The 18683-nt window shown below is 43.3% G+C and overlaps 1 protein-coding gene across 1 annotated transcript in view; it reads right to left on the minus strand.

Annotated features, from left to right (window-relative positions):
* The window catches only part of WASHC1 (WASH complex subunit 1), a gene marked incomplete at its 5' end in the record, with an annotated part of 19134 nt that extends 5129 nt beyond the window's left edge, over nucleotides 1-14005 (minus strand). The window contains 8 exons of the mRNA XM_015827176.1: nucleotides 245-313; nucleotides 688-846; nucleotides 2658-2813; nucleotides 4961-5165; nucleotides 6545-6680; nucleotides 8712-8848; nucleotides 12664-12810; nucleotides 13894-14005. Of these exons, the coding sequence (XP_015682662.1) occupies nucleotides 245-313; nucleotides 688-846; nucleotides 2658-2813; nucleotides 4961-5165; nucleotides 6545-6680; nucleotides 8712-8848; nucleotides 12664-12810; nucleotides 13894-14005 (1121 nt within the window). The remainder of the gene's footprint in view (nucleotides 1-244; nucleotides 314-687; nucleotides 847-2657; nucleotides 2814-4960; nucleotides 5166-6544; nucleotides 6681-8711; nucleotides 8849-12663; nucleotides 12811-13893) is intronic.
* Between the last annotated feature and the right edge of the window lie 4678 nt (nucleotides 14006-18683).

Here is an 18683-nt window from a genome sequence, read left to right on the forward strand (position 1 = left end):
ATGTAGATGTGGTTCCATTGAGGACCACACGCTGAGTACGTCCGGTCAGCCAGCTACGGATCCATCTCTGTCTCAAACACGGATAGTTTTTCATTTTAAAAGCATTGCAAAAATCCTGTAAGAAATTCCTAACTTGGCTTTGAATCCTAGTTACAGTGAAAAGAAAACTTTTGTTTTCTGCTAATAGGAAACCTTAGCTTTCCCCGGGGGAACCCTGGAGAGAAACGACAAGAAGCTTCTTTACCTTTGCGCCGGAGGACCAATTTGTTGAAGAGATCTGACATTAGGTCTCCACCTTGCCCAGTAGATCCCACTGGAGGAAACACAAAAAGAGAAATCCGACACAGAAGTCAACAAATGGGAGAAAATGAGGAATCTGCGGGTAAATCCGTACACTTGGATTGAAGACTTCACATAGGATTGTTATCCCAATCTACTCAGATATTAGCTACACTGGAAGAAAACGTCACAGGCGTGCTCATAAAATAGTTTTGAAGGCTACAGATTTCTCTGCCATACAGTAATGCGTGCCCACAGTCAAATTATGGGTGATCTCTGAAAATAGGATGCAATGTATCACGCTAACTACCATTCAAATGTCTGTTAAATGTTTCAATGTTTGATTCCCCATGATGCCAGGAAGGTGGCCTATAGAAAGATGGCCCAAGGTGGAAGGACAGACGATACCTTGCTCCTTCTCCTTCTGCTTTTTCTTTTCTAGTTTCCTCTCTTTGACATTACGGAGCTTGGCCTTCCCGATGCCACCAGCTTTGCGGATGGATTCCATAAGAGTGGCCCGGCCACTTGATGGGTTCACCACTTCCTTTGGTGCTCCTTGAACAGCAGCTGTAGAAAAGGAAATTCATTGCAGTAACCTTAGGGGCTGATGGCTACAGACAGAAGATGCCTTTCTCCTAAAATCTGCCGTTTTGCTTTTAGAGTTTTATCCGGAGAGTCCTTGACTTATAACCACTCATTTAGTAACCGTTCAAAATTACAACAGCCCTGAAAAAAGTGACCTATGACCCTTTCTCACAGGACCCCTGTATCATCCCCACGGGATCAAAATTTGGACACCTGAAACCTGGTTCATCTTTATGGCAGTTGCAGCGCCCCGGGGTCAAGGGATCACCTCTTGTGACCTTCTGACAAGGCAAAGTCAATGGGGAAGTCAGATTCACTTAACAACCGTGTTATTAACTTAACAACTGCAGTGATTCACTTCACAACTGTGGCAAGGAAGGTCGTAAAATGGGGCAAAAGTCAGTTAGCACATGTCTTGCTTATCAACAGAAATTTGGGACTCAATTGTGGTCATAAGTCAAAGACTATCTGTAGTTTGATTCTGTGAGCCCTCATCTTTCACCAAGCCATTGTCTATTTTCTCAACATTTTTTTTTTCCTTGAGTGTTTTAGTCGGTTTCTCATACCTGCTCTGGAGAAACCTATCCCATGGGATTCTCTACACATAGTATAATGTCCGCCACTCAGTGAACATTATACTCCATTCTCTTAATGCAATGTTCTCACGTTAAATGTCCTCTCTTTCTGTGGGACCTTCAGCTTTCGTAAGTAACAACCAGCATAATTGTTAGCAATTGTTCCTGGGGATGTAGGATCTGGCAATCAACATATGGAAGGCATAAAAGTTTTGGGAAAGGTAAACTAGTGCTTGTTAGCCCTGACAGCAGAATGGAAGCTGCATATTCCGATGGCTTATGTGTCTCCAGCCTATCAAATGTCAGATGGAAACATAAGGAGTTGCTTATACACCTTGTGGTTTTCTTAGCTAGCCCCAGCTGGCTGTGCAGAGTCTAGATCAGTGGTTCTCAACCTTTTTAATGCTGCGACCCCCAACCGGTTGTAAGTCGAGGACTAAACCGGTCGTAAGTCGAGGACTAAACCGGTCGTAAGTCGAGGACTACCAAAACGGTCGTAAGTCGAGGACTTTCCCTGCCTGGGAGCGCCACGCATGCGTGGTTCCGCCCCCTGCGCCGGCCGAGGCGTAGCTGGCAAGCGGCAGAGACGGAGCAGGCCGACCACCAGCTGGCCCAGCCCAAGGGAGGTAAGGCACCCGCCGGAAAAGGGGGAAAAAAATGTCGGACAGCCTTGTTTGGGGACCGTGAAATGGTCGATCGACCCCAAATGGGGTCGCGACCCATAGGTTGAGAACCGCTGGTCTAGATGGACCCTGATCTGTTAAAGAAATTTCCACCTTTTTAGTGCTTTTTCCAGGAAGGTGATGCCACCTAACTTTCACTGCAACTAACAAAACCTGATATAATGTGCTGGCTAATTAGGGGTTAGCCAGGAATCAAAAAGCTATTGGTTTGAATCTCACGTCTTTCACACATCTCCCTCTCTTTTCCATTCATAATATAATAGGAAAGGAATACCAGTGATTTCTCTTATAGAATGACCGTAAATATAATTAACTAGTTCGTGTATCTGCAGCATTTTGAACATTTGCAATGTTAACTATACTACAGTTCTGATCATTCCTCCAAAACTATTGAACAAAATCACACAGCCAGTTCTTCTGTTTCCTAGGACGTGTCGTTGTCTTCACTGGGAAATAAATATATTGCACATGATAGCCGGCTGCTCTCTCAATAGTAGCACTGAGTGGTTTCCCAGCTTTAATCCTCCAGTCTTACCGGATGGCAAGGCGCTGCTTCTGCCTTCTCTGGTTTGAGAATCAGACGGGGCTGGCACTTGTGGAAGAGGAGGAGGAGGTGGGATGTTAACAGGAATTTCAGGGGGAGGGGGTGGAGGGGGAGGGGGAGGAGGGGGAGGTGCCCCCTCTTGAAGATCTAAAACAATAGAGAAGGGACACAAATTAGTATTCACAAATACCGTGGAAATGCTCTGCTGGTCTCTAGCTATCTGCGACTGTTTTAAAGTTTCGGTTCCTCAAAACTGCATTATTTCAGATTTGTACCTTCATGCTTGAACATCAAAAAATGAAGAGAGTAGCACTGGGTGGTTAATCACCACGGGACTTATTAGCACTCTCCCGAGGAAGTTTACACACTGTGCCAAGCCACCACAAGTTTGATTTGTCTTAAAGTAAAGCGAAACTCTAGGCAGCGGGGACTGTAAATCAGTTTATTGCTTAAGTGAATTGTAGACCACAAATACTGCAATACACCGACACCCTTGAAAGAGCAGAAAATCAACTAACTAAGAAGTGACACAACACAGCCAGGGGACTTTCAGGCTGTTGAGTTCAACCCCATGCTCGGTACAGAAATCCAGATTAAAGCATTTGTACTAGACGGCTGACCAGCTTTTGCTTCAACACGTTCAGTTAACCGTCTCCCTCAATAACTGGTTCCGCTGTCAGACTTATTTCTTATGATTAGGTACCTTTTCCAAGCATTCAGCTAAAATTGCCTTCCTGTCATTTTAAGATTATTATTTTGGTGTCTGCTAGGATGATAGATAGTGACTATTTTTCTCTGCAACAGCCCTTCAGAAACTCAGTTGTCTTTATTAGGAGCTAAACAATCAATCCCAATCTTTTGAGAAGGCTTGGTTTTCAGTGCTAAAACCTGTTGCTTTATCAATTTGGAGAAAAGTTTGAATCCTGAAAGACTGGAGCTCTGAACTCTAGGCAGCATTCAAAGTATCAGGTGACCAAAGCATCACCAGAGTAGAAATATTATATTCTTTGATTTGGAGAGTGAACCACTATTAATACAACCAATAACTGTGTTTTCTTTTTCTGGCAGCAACCTCAAACTACAGACACACTCATACAAATCAAGGAAATGATTTGGCTCTTCAATAAACAGTTTTACAGGTGGTTTATTGTCGGCCAGCTAGATGAATCTCACTGCTGCCTAAGCCTCATTAAAAACAAGAAGGATTACTGTCATCTCCATACTACTATTTGCAGATGTTCACAGGGAGCATAAAAGAAAGCGAGAGATACCTAGGGCCTTATTCTCTAAACCAGTATCTACAAGAAATATAGGCTTACTTAAAACGGATCAGTAGTTTGCTAATCTGCTACAATAATCATGGGTGGGGAACTATGACTTGTGGACTTCATCTCCCAGAACTGTGGATTTCAACTCCCATGCTGGATCAAGAATTCTGGGATTTGAAATCCACATGTCATAAAGGGGCCATAGTTCCCCATCTCTGTGCCAGATGATAAAAAGCGCAAGGATTCCTAATCCCAAAAGGGAATAAAAAGACCATAACATCTCCCCACCCGCAATCAGCACCCAGCTGAGCATAGCGTACCTCCAAAATAAACATTCGACCAACAATCGAGTAAAGAATACCCCAGTCAAGGAAATGCCAAACAAGTCAACATTAACAGCGTAACCAAAGAACCAGTAAGACCACCCCAGGTCAGGCCACTAGAATACAAACTGGGAGGAAACAGCACTCCTTACTAGCACTGATGATGTTACCTAGTTTGGGTAATGGAACATCTGCAAGAAAACAACCAAGTTCAAAGAGCATCAAGGACCTCACAATTCTTACTGATTATGTGAACGTTGTTTTTAGGAGCAAATGCAGGGTAACAAGTGTTAGTTTCCCCAAGACTTACATTATCTCCTTGAGCAGAGCATCCAGATGGGATGAAGGCGAGAGTCAGGGCAGGGGTAACATTTGCGCAAAAGGGCAGAACTGCCTCATGTGTCCATTTGATCCCACCCGGCCCTGCTTTTGGGGGGTTTTTTTTGTAATATATTTTATTGGTTTTTTAAAAAACATAAATCACTTAATAATTGGTGAACAGTGTGTTGTCTGGGTTACATTTGCAAAACAATCATTAACCACTGATTTCTATAATCCATAATCCATAATCCACACAGTTGTATATTTAATGGTTATCTCTCAAAACAATGAGAATTGTATTAACTCAATGTTTGCAAAGAGGATATTTTGGGGGAAGCGGCCCTGCTTATTTTCCACTGTGCCCTTCAGGAGGGCTTACTACCTTGTCGGAAGATCTCTGTGGGTTCCATACTGAAGGTGGGCAGCTCAGGTATAGCAGCCCCAGGAGCAGAAGGTGCAATGCCGGGACCCAGGTCTGCACTATACATGAGGTCTGCGGCAATGCCAGGCAAGTCAGGCAGATAGGATGGCACGTCTATCTCGGGCACCTGCCCCAGGTCTGGTACATAGAAGTAATTTTCAGCCACCTGAAAAATAGGCACAAAATTAGAAACATCCAGAAATTCAACTTCCAGAATTAAGTATGACAAACTCTAAAAATGTTAAATGTGTATGCTAGAACCTTTATTGTACAGGTAGTCCTCAACTAGCCACCATTCAAAATTACAACGGCACTGAAAAAAGTGACTTACAATCAATCCTTGCACTTACGACTATGGCAGCATCCCCGTGGTCATTTGATTAAAATTTGGGAGCTTGGTAACCAACGTGAGTTTATGATAATTGCAGCATCCTGGGTTCACATGATCATCATTTGTGACCTTCCTAGCTAGCTTCCGACAAGCAAAGTCAACGGGAGAAACCAAATCCACTTAATTTCCATGTGATTCACTTAATAATCATAGCAAAAAGGTTGTAAAATCAGGCACGACTCAGTTAAGAACCATCTTGCTTAGCAATGGAAATGTTAGTCCCAATGGTGCTAGTAAGTTGAAGAATACTGTACCTATAAAAGGGAATATTAGTAGCTTAGGGTTGAAATTAGGGCAGTAGTGGCGAACCTATGGCACACGTGCCAGAGGCGGCACTCAGAGCCCTCTCTGTGGGCACTTCTCTGAACTGCTGGTGGCGGGCTGCGGACCCCCAAAGTGCGCCGGTCGAGGGGCCGGCAGGCAGTGGCTGCTGATGGACACTGTTGGCCTCCATGTGCTCGCTGGCCTCTGTGTGCGGGGGCCGATGGTGTCAGGCAGCAGCTGCCCCGGCCCGTCTTGCCTTGCCCTGAGATAATGGCACCCCCCTCCTGCCTCACCTCCTACCCACCACCCCACCTGCCAGAGACCCCCTGAATCTCCCCCAACCCTGCCCGGCCCCCACAGGCGTCCCTCCCCACGAGCAACATCGAGGTGACCATGCCCACCTTGGTCACACCCACCCAGTCTGCCATGATCACCACAGCCACACCCACCCAGTCGGCCACACCCACCTGGCACCCGGCAATAAATAAGTGGGTTTTTGGGTTGCAGTTTGGGCACTGGGTCTCTAAAAGGTTCACCATCACTGAATTAGGGGGTCCTTGCTGCCCTCTGAGTTTGGCCGTTTTCTTGCAGGCATTTCATTATCCACAGCACTGATGGTCTTACCTAGTTTGAGTAATGAAACATCTGCAAGAAAAGAACCAAGCTCTGAGAACACCAAGGAGTCCTCATTACTGTGCTGGTATTCCCAGTATGCTCAGAGGATCCTCCTACACGGAAATCCAAAGTAGGCTTATTGCAAATCATATGGGCTATTGAAAAAAAAAATGTGAGTGTTTTGCCCAGATAGGTTCACTATCAATTCTTGGGGATTTAGCAAGAGAGAAGCATGGGAATTTTTCTTCTTCTCTCATCCGGCTTAAAGAGCTCACCAGCTGATCGAGTTGTCCCCTCTTGGTGATAGAGAGGGGGGCGTCAAAAAGCTTTTCTTCTCTTTCTGTCTCCAGAGCCACATGGGTCTTGGTCACCGCGCCAGCCAAAGGATCGAGAAAGACATACTTCTTATATCTGGGGAAGAACAAAAGAAGGAAAAGACAAGCTCATCTGTTTACTACAAAGTGAACAAAGCAAAGACTCTTAGGCAGGGAAAATGTATTTTCCTCCATTATCAGTGTTTGCCCTCCTTTTTACAGGCTCTCAAGTTATATACAATGCTGGAATAATTTCCTGCCCACAGGGATTTCCATCCACCAAACAGAGGCAGTCCCGACCCAGGTTTGCCCCAATTGATCGTGGGTTATTTACCATAAAAACATGGGAGAAATACAGTGTATTTTAAAAGCCCTGCAGACGCAGACTCAAAGCTCACTGCTTGAACTGTGAGGCTTTATATATATATATATTTACTCTGCTCGTGTTTTGAGACTGTCATACGGACTTTAATAAAGAAAAACTGAAGTTGACAGTTTATCCAAGGGACCAAGGCAGAGGCACAAGCCTAAAATCTAGTTCACATTTAATTAGTTATATCACCGGGCTTCGTGGAGAAAGGGGCAAAAGCAATATTTTGAGAAGGCTACAAAATTAAAGAGGGATTTGCAAGAGTGGGAATAAACTTATCAACCTGTCAGTTTCCCTCCGCTTAATGTAATCAGTTCTGCATCAGCTTTGACTTTTCTCCTTTTCTGCAACCCAAGACCGTATCACTTCCTTGTGTGCAACTGCTGTTTTATAAACATGACTTTGTTTAATAATAACAAAAATAGTCAGAGGAAAGTGCAATAAAAAAGGAGGAATGAGGCTGGAGAAAAAGATGGACAAAGCAGAGAAGCATCAATGGGATTTAAGGCTGATGCTGAGAAAAAGGATAAGGACTGGAAACCTGACTTCAAGGTGGTAAAATTAAAGCAGGGAGATGCTTTAAAACAATACCACCACACCTATTTGGTCACTCGGGGCTAACATAAAAATAAGCAGTGGCACGATAGCAGTGTTCCAATATCTCAGGGGCTGCCACAAAGAAGAGGGAGTCAAGCTATTCTCCAAAGCGCCTGAAGGCAGGACAAGAAGCAACGGATGGAAACTCATCAAGGAGAGAAGCAACCTAGAACTAAGGAGAAACTTCCTGACAGTTAGAACAATTAACCAGTGGAACAACCTGCCTCCAGAAGCGGTGAATGTTCCAACACTGGAAGTTTTAAGAAGAGACTGGACAGCCAGGTATAGGATTTCCTGCCTGAGCAGGGGGTTGGACTAATGACCTCCAAGGTCCCTTCCAACTTTACTATTACTACTACTATATTATTATTATTATTATTATTATTATTATTATTATTATTATTATTATTATTATTATTATTAAAATGGGTTCAGGACCACATTCCTAGGACCGTCTTACTCTTTAATCAGTTGAGGGGTGTTTCTGTGGCTATTTCTTATTTTAGGCCCATTAATCCTATCTGAAGGCTTAAGGCAATTTACAGGTAGTCCTTGACTTACGACCACAGTTGAGCCCAAAGTTTCTGCTGCTAAGTGTGACCGTTGTTAAGTGAGATTTGCCGCATTTCACGACCTTTCTCGCCACAGTGGTTAGGTGAATCACTGCAGTTGTTAAGTTAGTAACGTTAGCTAAATAAGTTAAGCTAGTTAAGTAGGTTCGTAAAGTTAGTTAAGTGAATCTGGCTTCCCCATTGACTTTGCTTGTCAGAAGGTTGCAAAAGCGGATCACAGGACCCCAGGACCCTGCGATCGTCCTAAATATGAAGCCGTTGCCAAGCATCCCAATTTTGATCATGACGCCATGGGGATGCTGCAACGGTCGTTAAGTTTGAAAAACGGTCATAAGTCACTTTTTTCCGGGCCGTTATAACTTCGGATGGTCACTCAATGAACGGTTGTAAATGGAGGACTACCTATATTTGCTTAACTTACTGCCAGAAACCAATGCTGGCTTTTGGGTGGCACAATCAAGGGAACCCTGGGGAACACAAAAGGATGGGGCCGTCACGTTCAACCAATGGATTCCCGCTCCCCTCCCTAGGAATCCTTTCCCTGTTGAGGGAAGAGGAAGGCGGAGAAGCAACTACGGAGGACACTTACAAGTTCTCGGTGGTATTGAAGAGCAGCAGGGAACTGAGGGAGCTAATGTTTCTGGGAAGACTGCCCAGGCCTTCTTCTGCGTCGTCTTCATGACGGACTCTGGTGGTAACTGAAACCGGGAAGTACTTCAACTTCTCCTGCAAAATTCAAGCCACACAGCTGTCAACATCCCAGCAGGCCTTTACTTCAGTTGTTTAGATTAGGCCCGGGGTAGGCCACCTTGGCTCTTTTATGACCCGTGGACGTCAACTCCCAGAATTCCTGAGCCAGCTTGGCTGGCTCAGGAATTCTGGGAGTTGAAGTCCACGGGTCATAAAAGAGCCAAGGTGGCCTACCCCTGGATTAGGCGTTTAGAAAAACCTAAAGCTACCAAGGCCCCTCAGAATCACAGCCCTCTTTCTTTCAATGCCCACCGGTTTCCCTGCCTCTCTTTCCTGCTGCTGGCTGTCACCTGTAGGATGGGGAAAGGTCAATGTAATGACATCTCATGGCTTTGTTGTAATATCAGACTTAATAAATGAGAGGGAGGGACTGGGGTGCAAAAAGCAGCACACACACATACAGCATGCCAACCGCTTCGTCAGTCCAACTTGAAACGTAGGTTAGAATTCAGGCAACTAATTCTTGCGGTTGTGGTTCTGGTTTCCATAAGTTACTGGAAATCAGTTTGCCTCAATCCAACTTTTGCCCCTTACTACACACTATCCAACTGCTGTATTCCCTTTTCCAAAGTAACTGCTCTTGCCTTATCTCGCACCCCGTACAGTCTGTTTAGCCCAGGGGTAGGCAACCTTGGCTCTTTTATGACTAGCGGACTTCAACTCCCAGAATTCCTGAGCCAGCCATGCTGAGGAGAAATGGAGAGGTTTCCAAGCTGAGCCATGCTGGCTCAGGAATTCTGGGAGCTGAAGTCCACGAGTCATAAAAGAGCCAAGGTTGCCTACCCCTGGTCTAGCCTGAACCAGGTATTTTAGGAAGCCTGAAGTCCTAGAGAGTCACTCTCAAATGTAAACAATATTGAGATGAGTAGATTAATATTAAAATAAAAGAAATCTTAGTGTATTTGCAAGAGGTGAAGTATTTTCATGAAGTATTTTCAAAGTGTTTTGTGGTCTGGGGACATGTGACATCTCTAAAACTCTTGTTATCTTAATAGGATTGATCTCAACCGATGGATGGGTTAAAAAAAATATATCACAAAAAATATAGTAACTGCTTGTAAACAGCTTGTAGCGTTCAGAGGATGCTTTTACTTATTTGCTCCTAATATGCAGGGAAAAAATACCAAAAGTAAAAAACTGCAAATTACCCAGCATTAATTCTTCGAGTTATATTTTTTTGACGCAGGCCTTAAAAATGCACTTTTTTTTCTGATGCAAGCTCTCCTTTTAGACATAATTAACTGCTGCACTGTACAACATATAACTTTCGGTAGCCAACTTTATTTCCATATGTGTACTTTCAGCAGTTTTTTCAAGGAAGGAAAATTAATCTTAGCTGATTTTTCTCTACTGCAAAGTCAGACAGGGGAAAAAAAAAAAAAAGCCCAAATCTGCTTCCAGGGAACAATTTCCAACTTTAGCAGTTTTCAGATGGGTGGACTTCAACTTTCAGAATTCCCCAGCAAGCATGATGGGAATTCTGGGAATTGAAGTGCACATATCTTGAAGTTGTCAAGGTTGAGAAACACTGTTGTAGATAAAAGGACAGTGCATTTGATCAATGTGTAGGTCAAGTTTCAAGTAGAAAACAAGGAAAAAGCTATTTTGGGTGGACTCTAGAGCTCTCTGCATATCCTGTACATTAGTGCACTGAGTTCTGAGGCTAGGCTGAAATATTCATGCTACTTTTACCCTGACTGATTTTGCTTCCATTAAACTACAGAAAAATGCAAAGCGCTGAATTATTCAACGGCAGCTTATTTGGGGGGATTTTGAAAAAAGAAAACAGAATGTGAGCCTGAAGCAGCTTCATTGGCCCTTGTCTGGTAGGACAGCTTTTCCCTCTGCATTAGGATCCAGATGTATACATCAGTGGTATCCCAAGAAATTAACATCATAAAATAAATTCTCTGGGGGGATGGAATGTGTCCTCGGAGAGCTGTTAAAAGAAAACAAAAGTCTCTACAGTATTAGTTGTTTTTCTTTGTTGTTGGCTGTCCTGTGCAGTTACAGGAGACTCCTAAATATTGGAAAAATTGCCAGCTTAATTTTAACTCATCCGTTCAGAAGAATGCACTCAGGACTTACGCAGAGTCCAACCCAGGAACTACAATTTTATTTGTGGAAGTTCAGTGTCTGGAACAAAGACTATACAAAAATGAAGCACTAATTTGGAACTGCTAATAACTAGAGATGCACAAAACAAAACCACAAACAACTTCCTGCTATGGAAGATTTATTTCTGAAAAACCCGTTGAACACCCCAAAAATGACTAGATCAGAGGAAGGTCCAGAGAAAAAATGGAATATTCCAAAATTTACCAAAAGATTTTACATACTCATTACTAAATATCTAAAGAATCCTACGCTTTCAGAAAGTAGAGCCTGAAAAGGCTCTAGACCAGTGATGGCGAACCTTTTGGAGTCCGAGTGCCCAAACTGCAACCCAAACCCACTTATGCATCGTCAGGTGCCGGGTGGGTGTGGCCCATTGGGTGGGTGTGGCCCATTGGCCGGGCGTGGCTGCAGTGGTAATGGCAGACTGGGTGGGACTAAAAAGTTCAATCAATTCCAACTTTGCAAGATCTTTTTTTTCCCACGAGAAGTTGAAATTGACTGATTGATTGACCTTTTTTTTTTTTTGCACACGGTGGCAGAAGCCTAAAGCGAAAAGGTTTTATAAAACCCAGCTGAAGGCCTAGGACTGCGGTGACGGCGCGCGTGCCCACAGAGAGGGCTCTGAGTGCCGCCTCTGGCACCCGTGCCATAGGTTCGCCACCACTGCTCTAGACTACAGGCAGAAAAGAGCAGGCCATAGCAAAGGGAAATGGGAACTTCCCCATCACTCCTTTCTCCACTCATACAGACACTGACTAGATCAGGAAACATAATTCAGGGATGCAATTTATCCCACACGTCTCAATGATACAATCAGTGAGAACAGAGACAGTTTGTGTGTGCAATATACAAACAGAAGATTAGTTATAAGAGCCCTGGTGGTGCAGAGGGTAGAATGCAGTATTGCAAGCTGACTCTGCCCACAGTCTGGAGTTCGATCCTGACCAGTTCAACCCCAGCCATGGGGTTGATCTGCTGGGTGTTTGTGGGGGGACGGAGCAAGCTGGGAACCAGGGTCAGGGGTTCAAAGGTGCTTCCTCAGCTTTGGCCACTTTAGGCAGCCTGGACCACCTCCCAGAATCCCCCAGTCTCAAACTTGTCCCAGTCCAGGCAGCAGCCCTGAAGTGAAGGGACCTCTGGCTTCTGCTCGGGGCCAGGAGTTGGGGGGGGGGAGCCCTGAAAGGGGTTTGGCAAGACTCACAAGAGAACAATTGTTGCCTCCGCACCAGGATTCAGCCTTCCATCCTCTTGAGGTAAGTAAAATGAGGACCCAGATTGTTGGGGGCAATAGGCTGACTCTGTAAATGGCCCAGAGAGGGCTGTAAAGCACTATGTATATAAGTATATAAGTCTAAGTGCTATTGCTATTATTTATTTACTTATTTATGCATATGACTGAATACTGTACAGTCATAAAAGTGCAAGGGAGTCATTTTAAAAATATTTTCATAGAATCCTTTAGGGGCTACAGAATAATCCAAAAAGATTCTTATATAAAGAAGATCTTTTTTTCTAATCCACGCAATACTTTTGCTGCCTGGGACCTCTTCAGGCAATTCCTGCCCTGATTCAGGACTTTGCTGTCTGGCGCCATCAAAAACCCAAAGCAAAGAGAAGCCTCTTGAGTAAAGAAATGTGACTGTGTCCTCTGACTTCCCTTTGACTATCCTTACCTGTAAGGACTTCTCATCCAATGCTCTGTGCTTGCTCTGAATCTTGTGCCTCGGTTGTTTCTGTGCCTCTGGATCCTGAACGCCAGTGAAGATGGAAGCATATTCTTGCAGCCGTTCTGGTGCAGGGTATTTGGAGCTGGAAAACACCTAGGAGGAAAAAAAAAATAGGAGGAGAGAATGGAAGAAAAGAAAGTAGGTTGCCAGCACACAATCAAGACAGCCTGGTGGCTTTTAACAGAAAAAGAAACATACACAGTTAACGTGCTAATACAGAAGTAGGGACTAGGAACCATCTCAGAATTTGATTCCTTACCTACAAAATAATCTACAAGACTCTGATACAGGTAGTCCTAGACTTAAGGCCACAATTGAGCCCAACATTTCCATTGCTATGTAAGACAGTTTTTAACTGAGTTTTGCCCCATTGTACGATCTTTTTGCCACAGTTCGGTGAATCACTGCAGTTGTTAAGTGAATCTGGCTTCCCCCATTGATTTTGCTTGTCGGAAACTGGCTGGGAAGGTTACAAATGGTGATCCCATGATCCCAGGACAGTGCAGCTGTCATAAACGCGTGCCAGTTGCCAAGCGTCCAAATTTTGATCAAGTGACCATGGGGATGCTGCAACAGTCGTGTGAAAAACGGTGCTGTTGTAACTTCAAATGGTCACTAAACAAATTGTTGTAAGTTGAGGACTACCTATACGGGGCAAATGCGACCTAGGTATTTGTATGAATAAACATAAGTATTAGTATGGATGAATTACAACTAGGGGCAACTATGATGCTAGTTAAGAGTGGTAGGATTCAGTTCCAAGTTCTGTCTCAATTTACTACCAGTTTGTTAACTGCACTGGGCAAGACAGTCTCTGGCTTAACATTCCAGACGTTTGCTAGTATAATATCTGGATGCTTGTAAGAATGCTTTAAAAATACTGCTGAGAGACAAAGAGGCTATGGAGTATAACAAAACAGTGGAAATAAATAGGCTTACTATCCAATCCCCAAACTAGATCATGGCTACTATAGAAAGCAACAGATTAAGCACCTTCTTTCCTTAATAACCAAGATACTGATTATTACTGCAACCACTTTGTAGTTTGCATTTTTTTAAAAACACTCATTCATGCAATTGGGGACTGTGTAGCTGCTGTTAAGGCAGCTTGGCCTTTAATCACAGATTAATGGAAGCAACGCCATTCAAAAGAACCATTGCCATAGGCATCCAAACCTTAATAGCCTTTTTGCTGCCCTTTATCTTCTCAATTTTGGCTTGAGCAAGGGTGACCCGCTCATTGATTGCTCGCAGCTGTGCCCGGCTGACTTCCACTTGTTGGGAGATCCTAAAAATCAATCAATCAATCAATTTAAAGCAGCATTTAACAAAAGAGCAACAAGAAAGAGTTCACTGGTTGGTATACAGATTAAGTAAAACAATGTCTTTCCAATAAAATAGCTATCACTTAAGCACCATCAATTGCCTTCTTTCCCCTGATAAGGCCAACCAAGACAAAGGTTGCTGTAATTTTGCCAACAAGCTCCTCAAATAGCAGTAGCATTTAAGCTTATATACCACCCCATAGCAGTTCTGGGCGATTTATAATGTAGAAGCATTATTTTCATATTGTATGACCGTTCATATTACATTCTGGGTCCTCATTTTACCGATCTCGGAAGGATGGAAGTCAACCTTGAACTCCGTCAGGATCGAACTCCAGGCAGTGAGCAGAGTCAGCCTGCAATACTGCTGTCAAGGTTGAATTGCTAAGATGCATGCTAACTTCTATTGCTACTCAACTTGCCATAGAAACAGGGGGGAGGGGTAGAAAGCATGGGGAGGAAATGGGATTCTAAGAAGCCATCCATGGACCGTGAGAGCCTACAAGAATGCCAAGGTCACTAATGCAGGTGTCAAATGGAGAAGTGGACTGTTCCCATAACAAACCAAAGATATATGATTGGGCAACGTGAACATCTGGTGGGTGGGGGTTAAGGGAAGCTATTGTTAACTAGGCAAAATTTTGTGTGGGAAAACCACAGCTGGTTTTGCTTCTTCAGTTCTGAGATGTGAGGCAAAAAACAACAACACCCAACTCTCAGGAATGGGTGTTCAGGTTTGAGAGAAAAGAAGAAAGAAACTGGATTCAGTTTGTAAGTCAGATGCAAGTAGAGTTTGGGCTATAGAACTGCTTCCTTTTGCAACAAACTATTTCTTCTGCATTATGTTGTCTTCATCCCAATTTCATGCATTTGACTTTCTTGTCAGCTCCACAAAATCTTGGAGCAAGAAGCCCTTACCAAGCTCTCCTTACCCTCCCTTTAACCTTATACCGGTACATAGTTTCTAAGACTACTCGTAAGAACCGCTCAGAAGCTGTGGTAAATGTAGCAACCTGGCTTCAAGCAGTGAAGAGTTGGCTGAGTAACATCATGCCAGTGTTTTAGTTGCTACCAAAAAGCTCTGGGTCCAATTTAAGGTGTTGGTTTTAATTATTGTACCAACATTGAAATATTGAGGTCGTTCCCTTGCTGATCTAATCTCTTGTGTATTTTATGTTTTTAAATTGTAATTAGTTTTAAGTTAATTTTAATTTTTAAAAACTTTAATTAGATATCTCTCCAAGGTAAGGAAAACTCTAACTCAGCCTTCCCTATGTGCTCATCTGAAGAGGAATTGCAGCATTCCTCATGAAGTAGGGACATTCTACTTTCCAATCCTCATGAAGTAGGGTAGGGGTATCAGTTCTACACAGTAGAAGGCCTTGTCCACTTATTTCCCTTTTATTACATGGTTAAAACCACTATGTTCCAGTGAATCTTTGGTGTAAAGCTGGATCTGGGTGCCACTAGAACTTTTTGGTAGTGTTTGGTGATTATTGTTTGTTTGCTCCAACATTGGAAGCCTTTAAAGAGAGAGTGGACAATTCTTTGTCTGAAATTGTATATGGTCTCCTGCCTGAGCAGGGGCTTGAGCTAGAAGACCCCCAAGGTCCCTTCAAACTCTGTTACTGTACTTTTCTACAATTCTGTTTTCCCTTCATTATTATGGGATACTGAGTGTAGGTTAATGAGGAAAAAAATGAATTTCAACAACTGTAGAATTAGGCTGCAGCATAACAAAATTGACAAAGGTGAAGGGGGTCTAAATATTTTCTGAATGCACTTTACATAAGCATATGTATAAAACAATAGATAAATAAAATATAAGGTGATATACTATGTATGACTGTCAAGTGACTAATACAGATGTGACTGGCCAAGGAAAGTCTTTCAAAAAGTAAATAATTATTATATCCAGAACAGAGAGCCAGTGTGGTGTAGGGGTTAAGGCACTGGGCCAGAAATCAGAAGAGTGTGTTTTACTTCCATTTCAGGCACAAAGCCAGCTGGGTGACCTTGGGCCAGTCATTCTCTCTCAGCTCTAGGAAGGAGGTAATGGCAAACCACTTCCAAAATCTTGCCAAGAAATCTACAGGGATAAATCCACACAGTTGTCAGGAGTCAACACTGACTCAAAGGCACAATCAATTAATAACCCAGAATAGTCATCATGCAAATGAAATGTCTCCAAAAAGAAAACCATAAAAGTACTCATTTACACATTTGAGCCTATTTGTATGTAATATTTAACAAATACCTGTAAATAATTTAACATCTTCTTTTTAACAAGAAAAAAAGTTCCTTGTTAAGCTGGCTAGAACAGATGAAACCATCTTCTCTCCAAATAAAATCCAGCCTAAAATACTAGCCATACAAATGAAACCACGTCAAGTTTCTCTGAATTATTAAAGCTGAGGTTGGAAACAAAGAACCGTTATAATCCTTCACACTAAGCCAATGAAAGAGTGATTGATATTTGCAGAAGACAGATTAATGTCCTCCCCTTCCCCAATTTTGCAAAATAAATGTATTGAGATTAAAGGACAGAAACAATGTGCCGATGAAGGGGGACACCAATCATATTCACTGACAATCAGCCTCTGTTGCAGAAAACCGGCATTTAGATCAGGCAGTCCTGATTCATTATTTTTTCAGCTTCAAGGATTCTAGGCTGAATGTGAAAAAAAAAGTGCTGTTACAACCTGGAGAGTAATTTACAGGATTGTCAGTATTTTATTTATTTATTAATCCAATTTACATGGTCACCCATCTATCATGTTGAACTAAATAAAAACAAGAGATTCCCGAAGAATTCAAATAAAACTATATCAAGCCTCTCAAAACCAGATATACATAGCCATGCCAGAGCCCCATACTAACATCCTGACCCAGACCTTGTGGGAGGAACCAGATCTTCACAGCCTTGGAAAGGGCCAACAGAATAGGGGTCACATATATTTTGGGGAAGAGACTGATACATAGGGCAGATGACACGACAGAGAAGAGTCACTTCCTAGGGCCTACCAAATGACGTTGTTTGGAACCTGGAACCTGGAACATGTCCTCTCTGCCAGATCTGGTAGGATGGGTGGAAGCCACAGGGAAAGATGGTCCCTGTCCTGGTACCCTGTCCTGTGGTCTTTAAAATGACAAACAGCACCATGAATTGTGCTGGGAGACAGTGTAACTCATGTAGTCATGATATGGATGTACCATGTGATGCCTCATACTGCACACACCACTACATTCTGGACCAGCTGAAGCTTCTGAAAGCTCTTCAAGGTTAGTTCCAGTATTTTGAATAAATTTTTATCTCACTTTTATTTTTGGTCAATTCCAGGTAGTACTTAATACAGTAATATATGTAATATAATGTATGCATGCCTCCTATTTTTCCTACAACAATCCTTTGAAGTAAGTTGAGCTAGCCCAGTCATCCAGCTGGCTTTAATGACTGAGGGTGAACTGGGGCTCATGATCTCCCAGTTAATAGTCCAGCATTTAGACACTACATCATACTAGCTCCAATACAAGGAAGATGTTTATTCACAAATTGTCTCCAAGTATTTAGTACCATAGCATACACATCTAAATTTTCAGTACCCTGGACAGAATTGATGCATATTGATGACTAAAATATTTAGAGGGATTGAGCACAGAGGAAAGTTGATACCACACTTAATGAACTACAGATAATCCTTTACTTATGACTACAGAGCCCAACATTTCTGCTGCTAGACACTTGTTAAATGAATTTTGCCCCATTTTACAACCTTTCTTGCCGCATTTGTTAAGTGAATTACTGCAGTCGTTACGTTAGTAACACGGTTGTTAAATGAATCTGGCTTACCCATTAACTTTGCTAGTCAGAAGTTGCAAACGGTGATCACAGGATCCTGGGACAGTGCAACCGTCAAAAATATGAGTCAGCTGCCAAGTGTTTGAATTTTGATCATGTGACCATGGGGAGGCTGCAACGGTCATGAGTGTGAAAACCAATCATAAGGTACTTTTTCCAGTGCTGTTGTGACTTTGAACAGTCACTAAATGAATGGTTGTAAGTTGAAGACTACCTGTTATCAGATTCACTTCTCTTCAGTCATGAAGCCTGGCTCCAGGGAATTATTAACGCTTCTTTGCAGGAGGGTGTCTTCCCGGCGGCCCTAAAGGAGGCCGTGGTGAGACCCCTCCTCAAGAAGCCTTCCCTGGACCCAGATGAGTTGGCCAATTATCGCTCGGTCTCCAACCTTCGCTTTGTGGCGAAGGTTGTTGAGAGTGTGGTTGCGCAGCAATTCCCTCGGCACCTGGATGAAACAGACTATCTAGACCCATACCAGTCGGGCTTCAGGCCGGGACACAGCACGGAAACGGCATTGGTCACGTTGGTTAATGATCTCTGGAGGGCCCGGGACAGGGGTCATTCCTCTGTCCTTGTTCTTTTAGACCTCTCAGCGGCTTTTGATACCATGGACCACGGTATCATGCTGCGGCGTCTCGGTGAGTTAGGAGTGGGAGGCACTGTTATGCAGTGGTTCTCCTCCTTCCTCACCGACCGTACGCAGTCTGTATTGGCAGGGGGACAGAGGTCGACTCCTAGGCCCCTAACTTGTGGGGTGCCTCAGGGGTCGGTCCTCTCTCCCC

Source organism: Protobothrops mucrosquamatus, unplaced genomic scaffold (genome assembly GCF_001527695.2).
Source record: "Protobothrops mucrosquamatus isolate PMUCROS unplaced genomic scaffold, P.Mucros_1.0 scaffold3541, whole genome shotgun sequence".
Taxonomy (NCBI): domain Eukaryota; kingdom Metazoa; phylum Chordata; class Lepidosauria; order Squamata; family Viperidae; genus Protobothrops; species Protobothrops mucrosquamatus.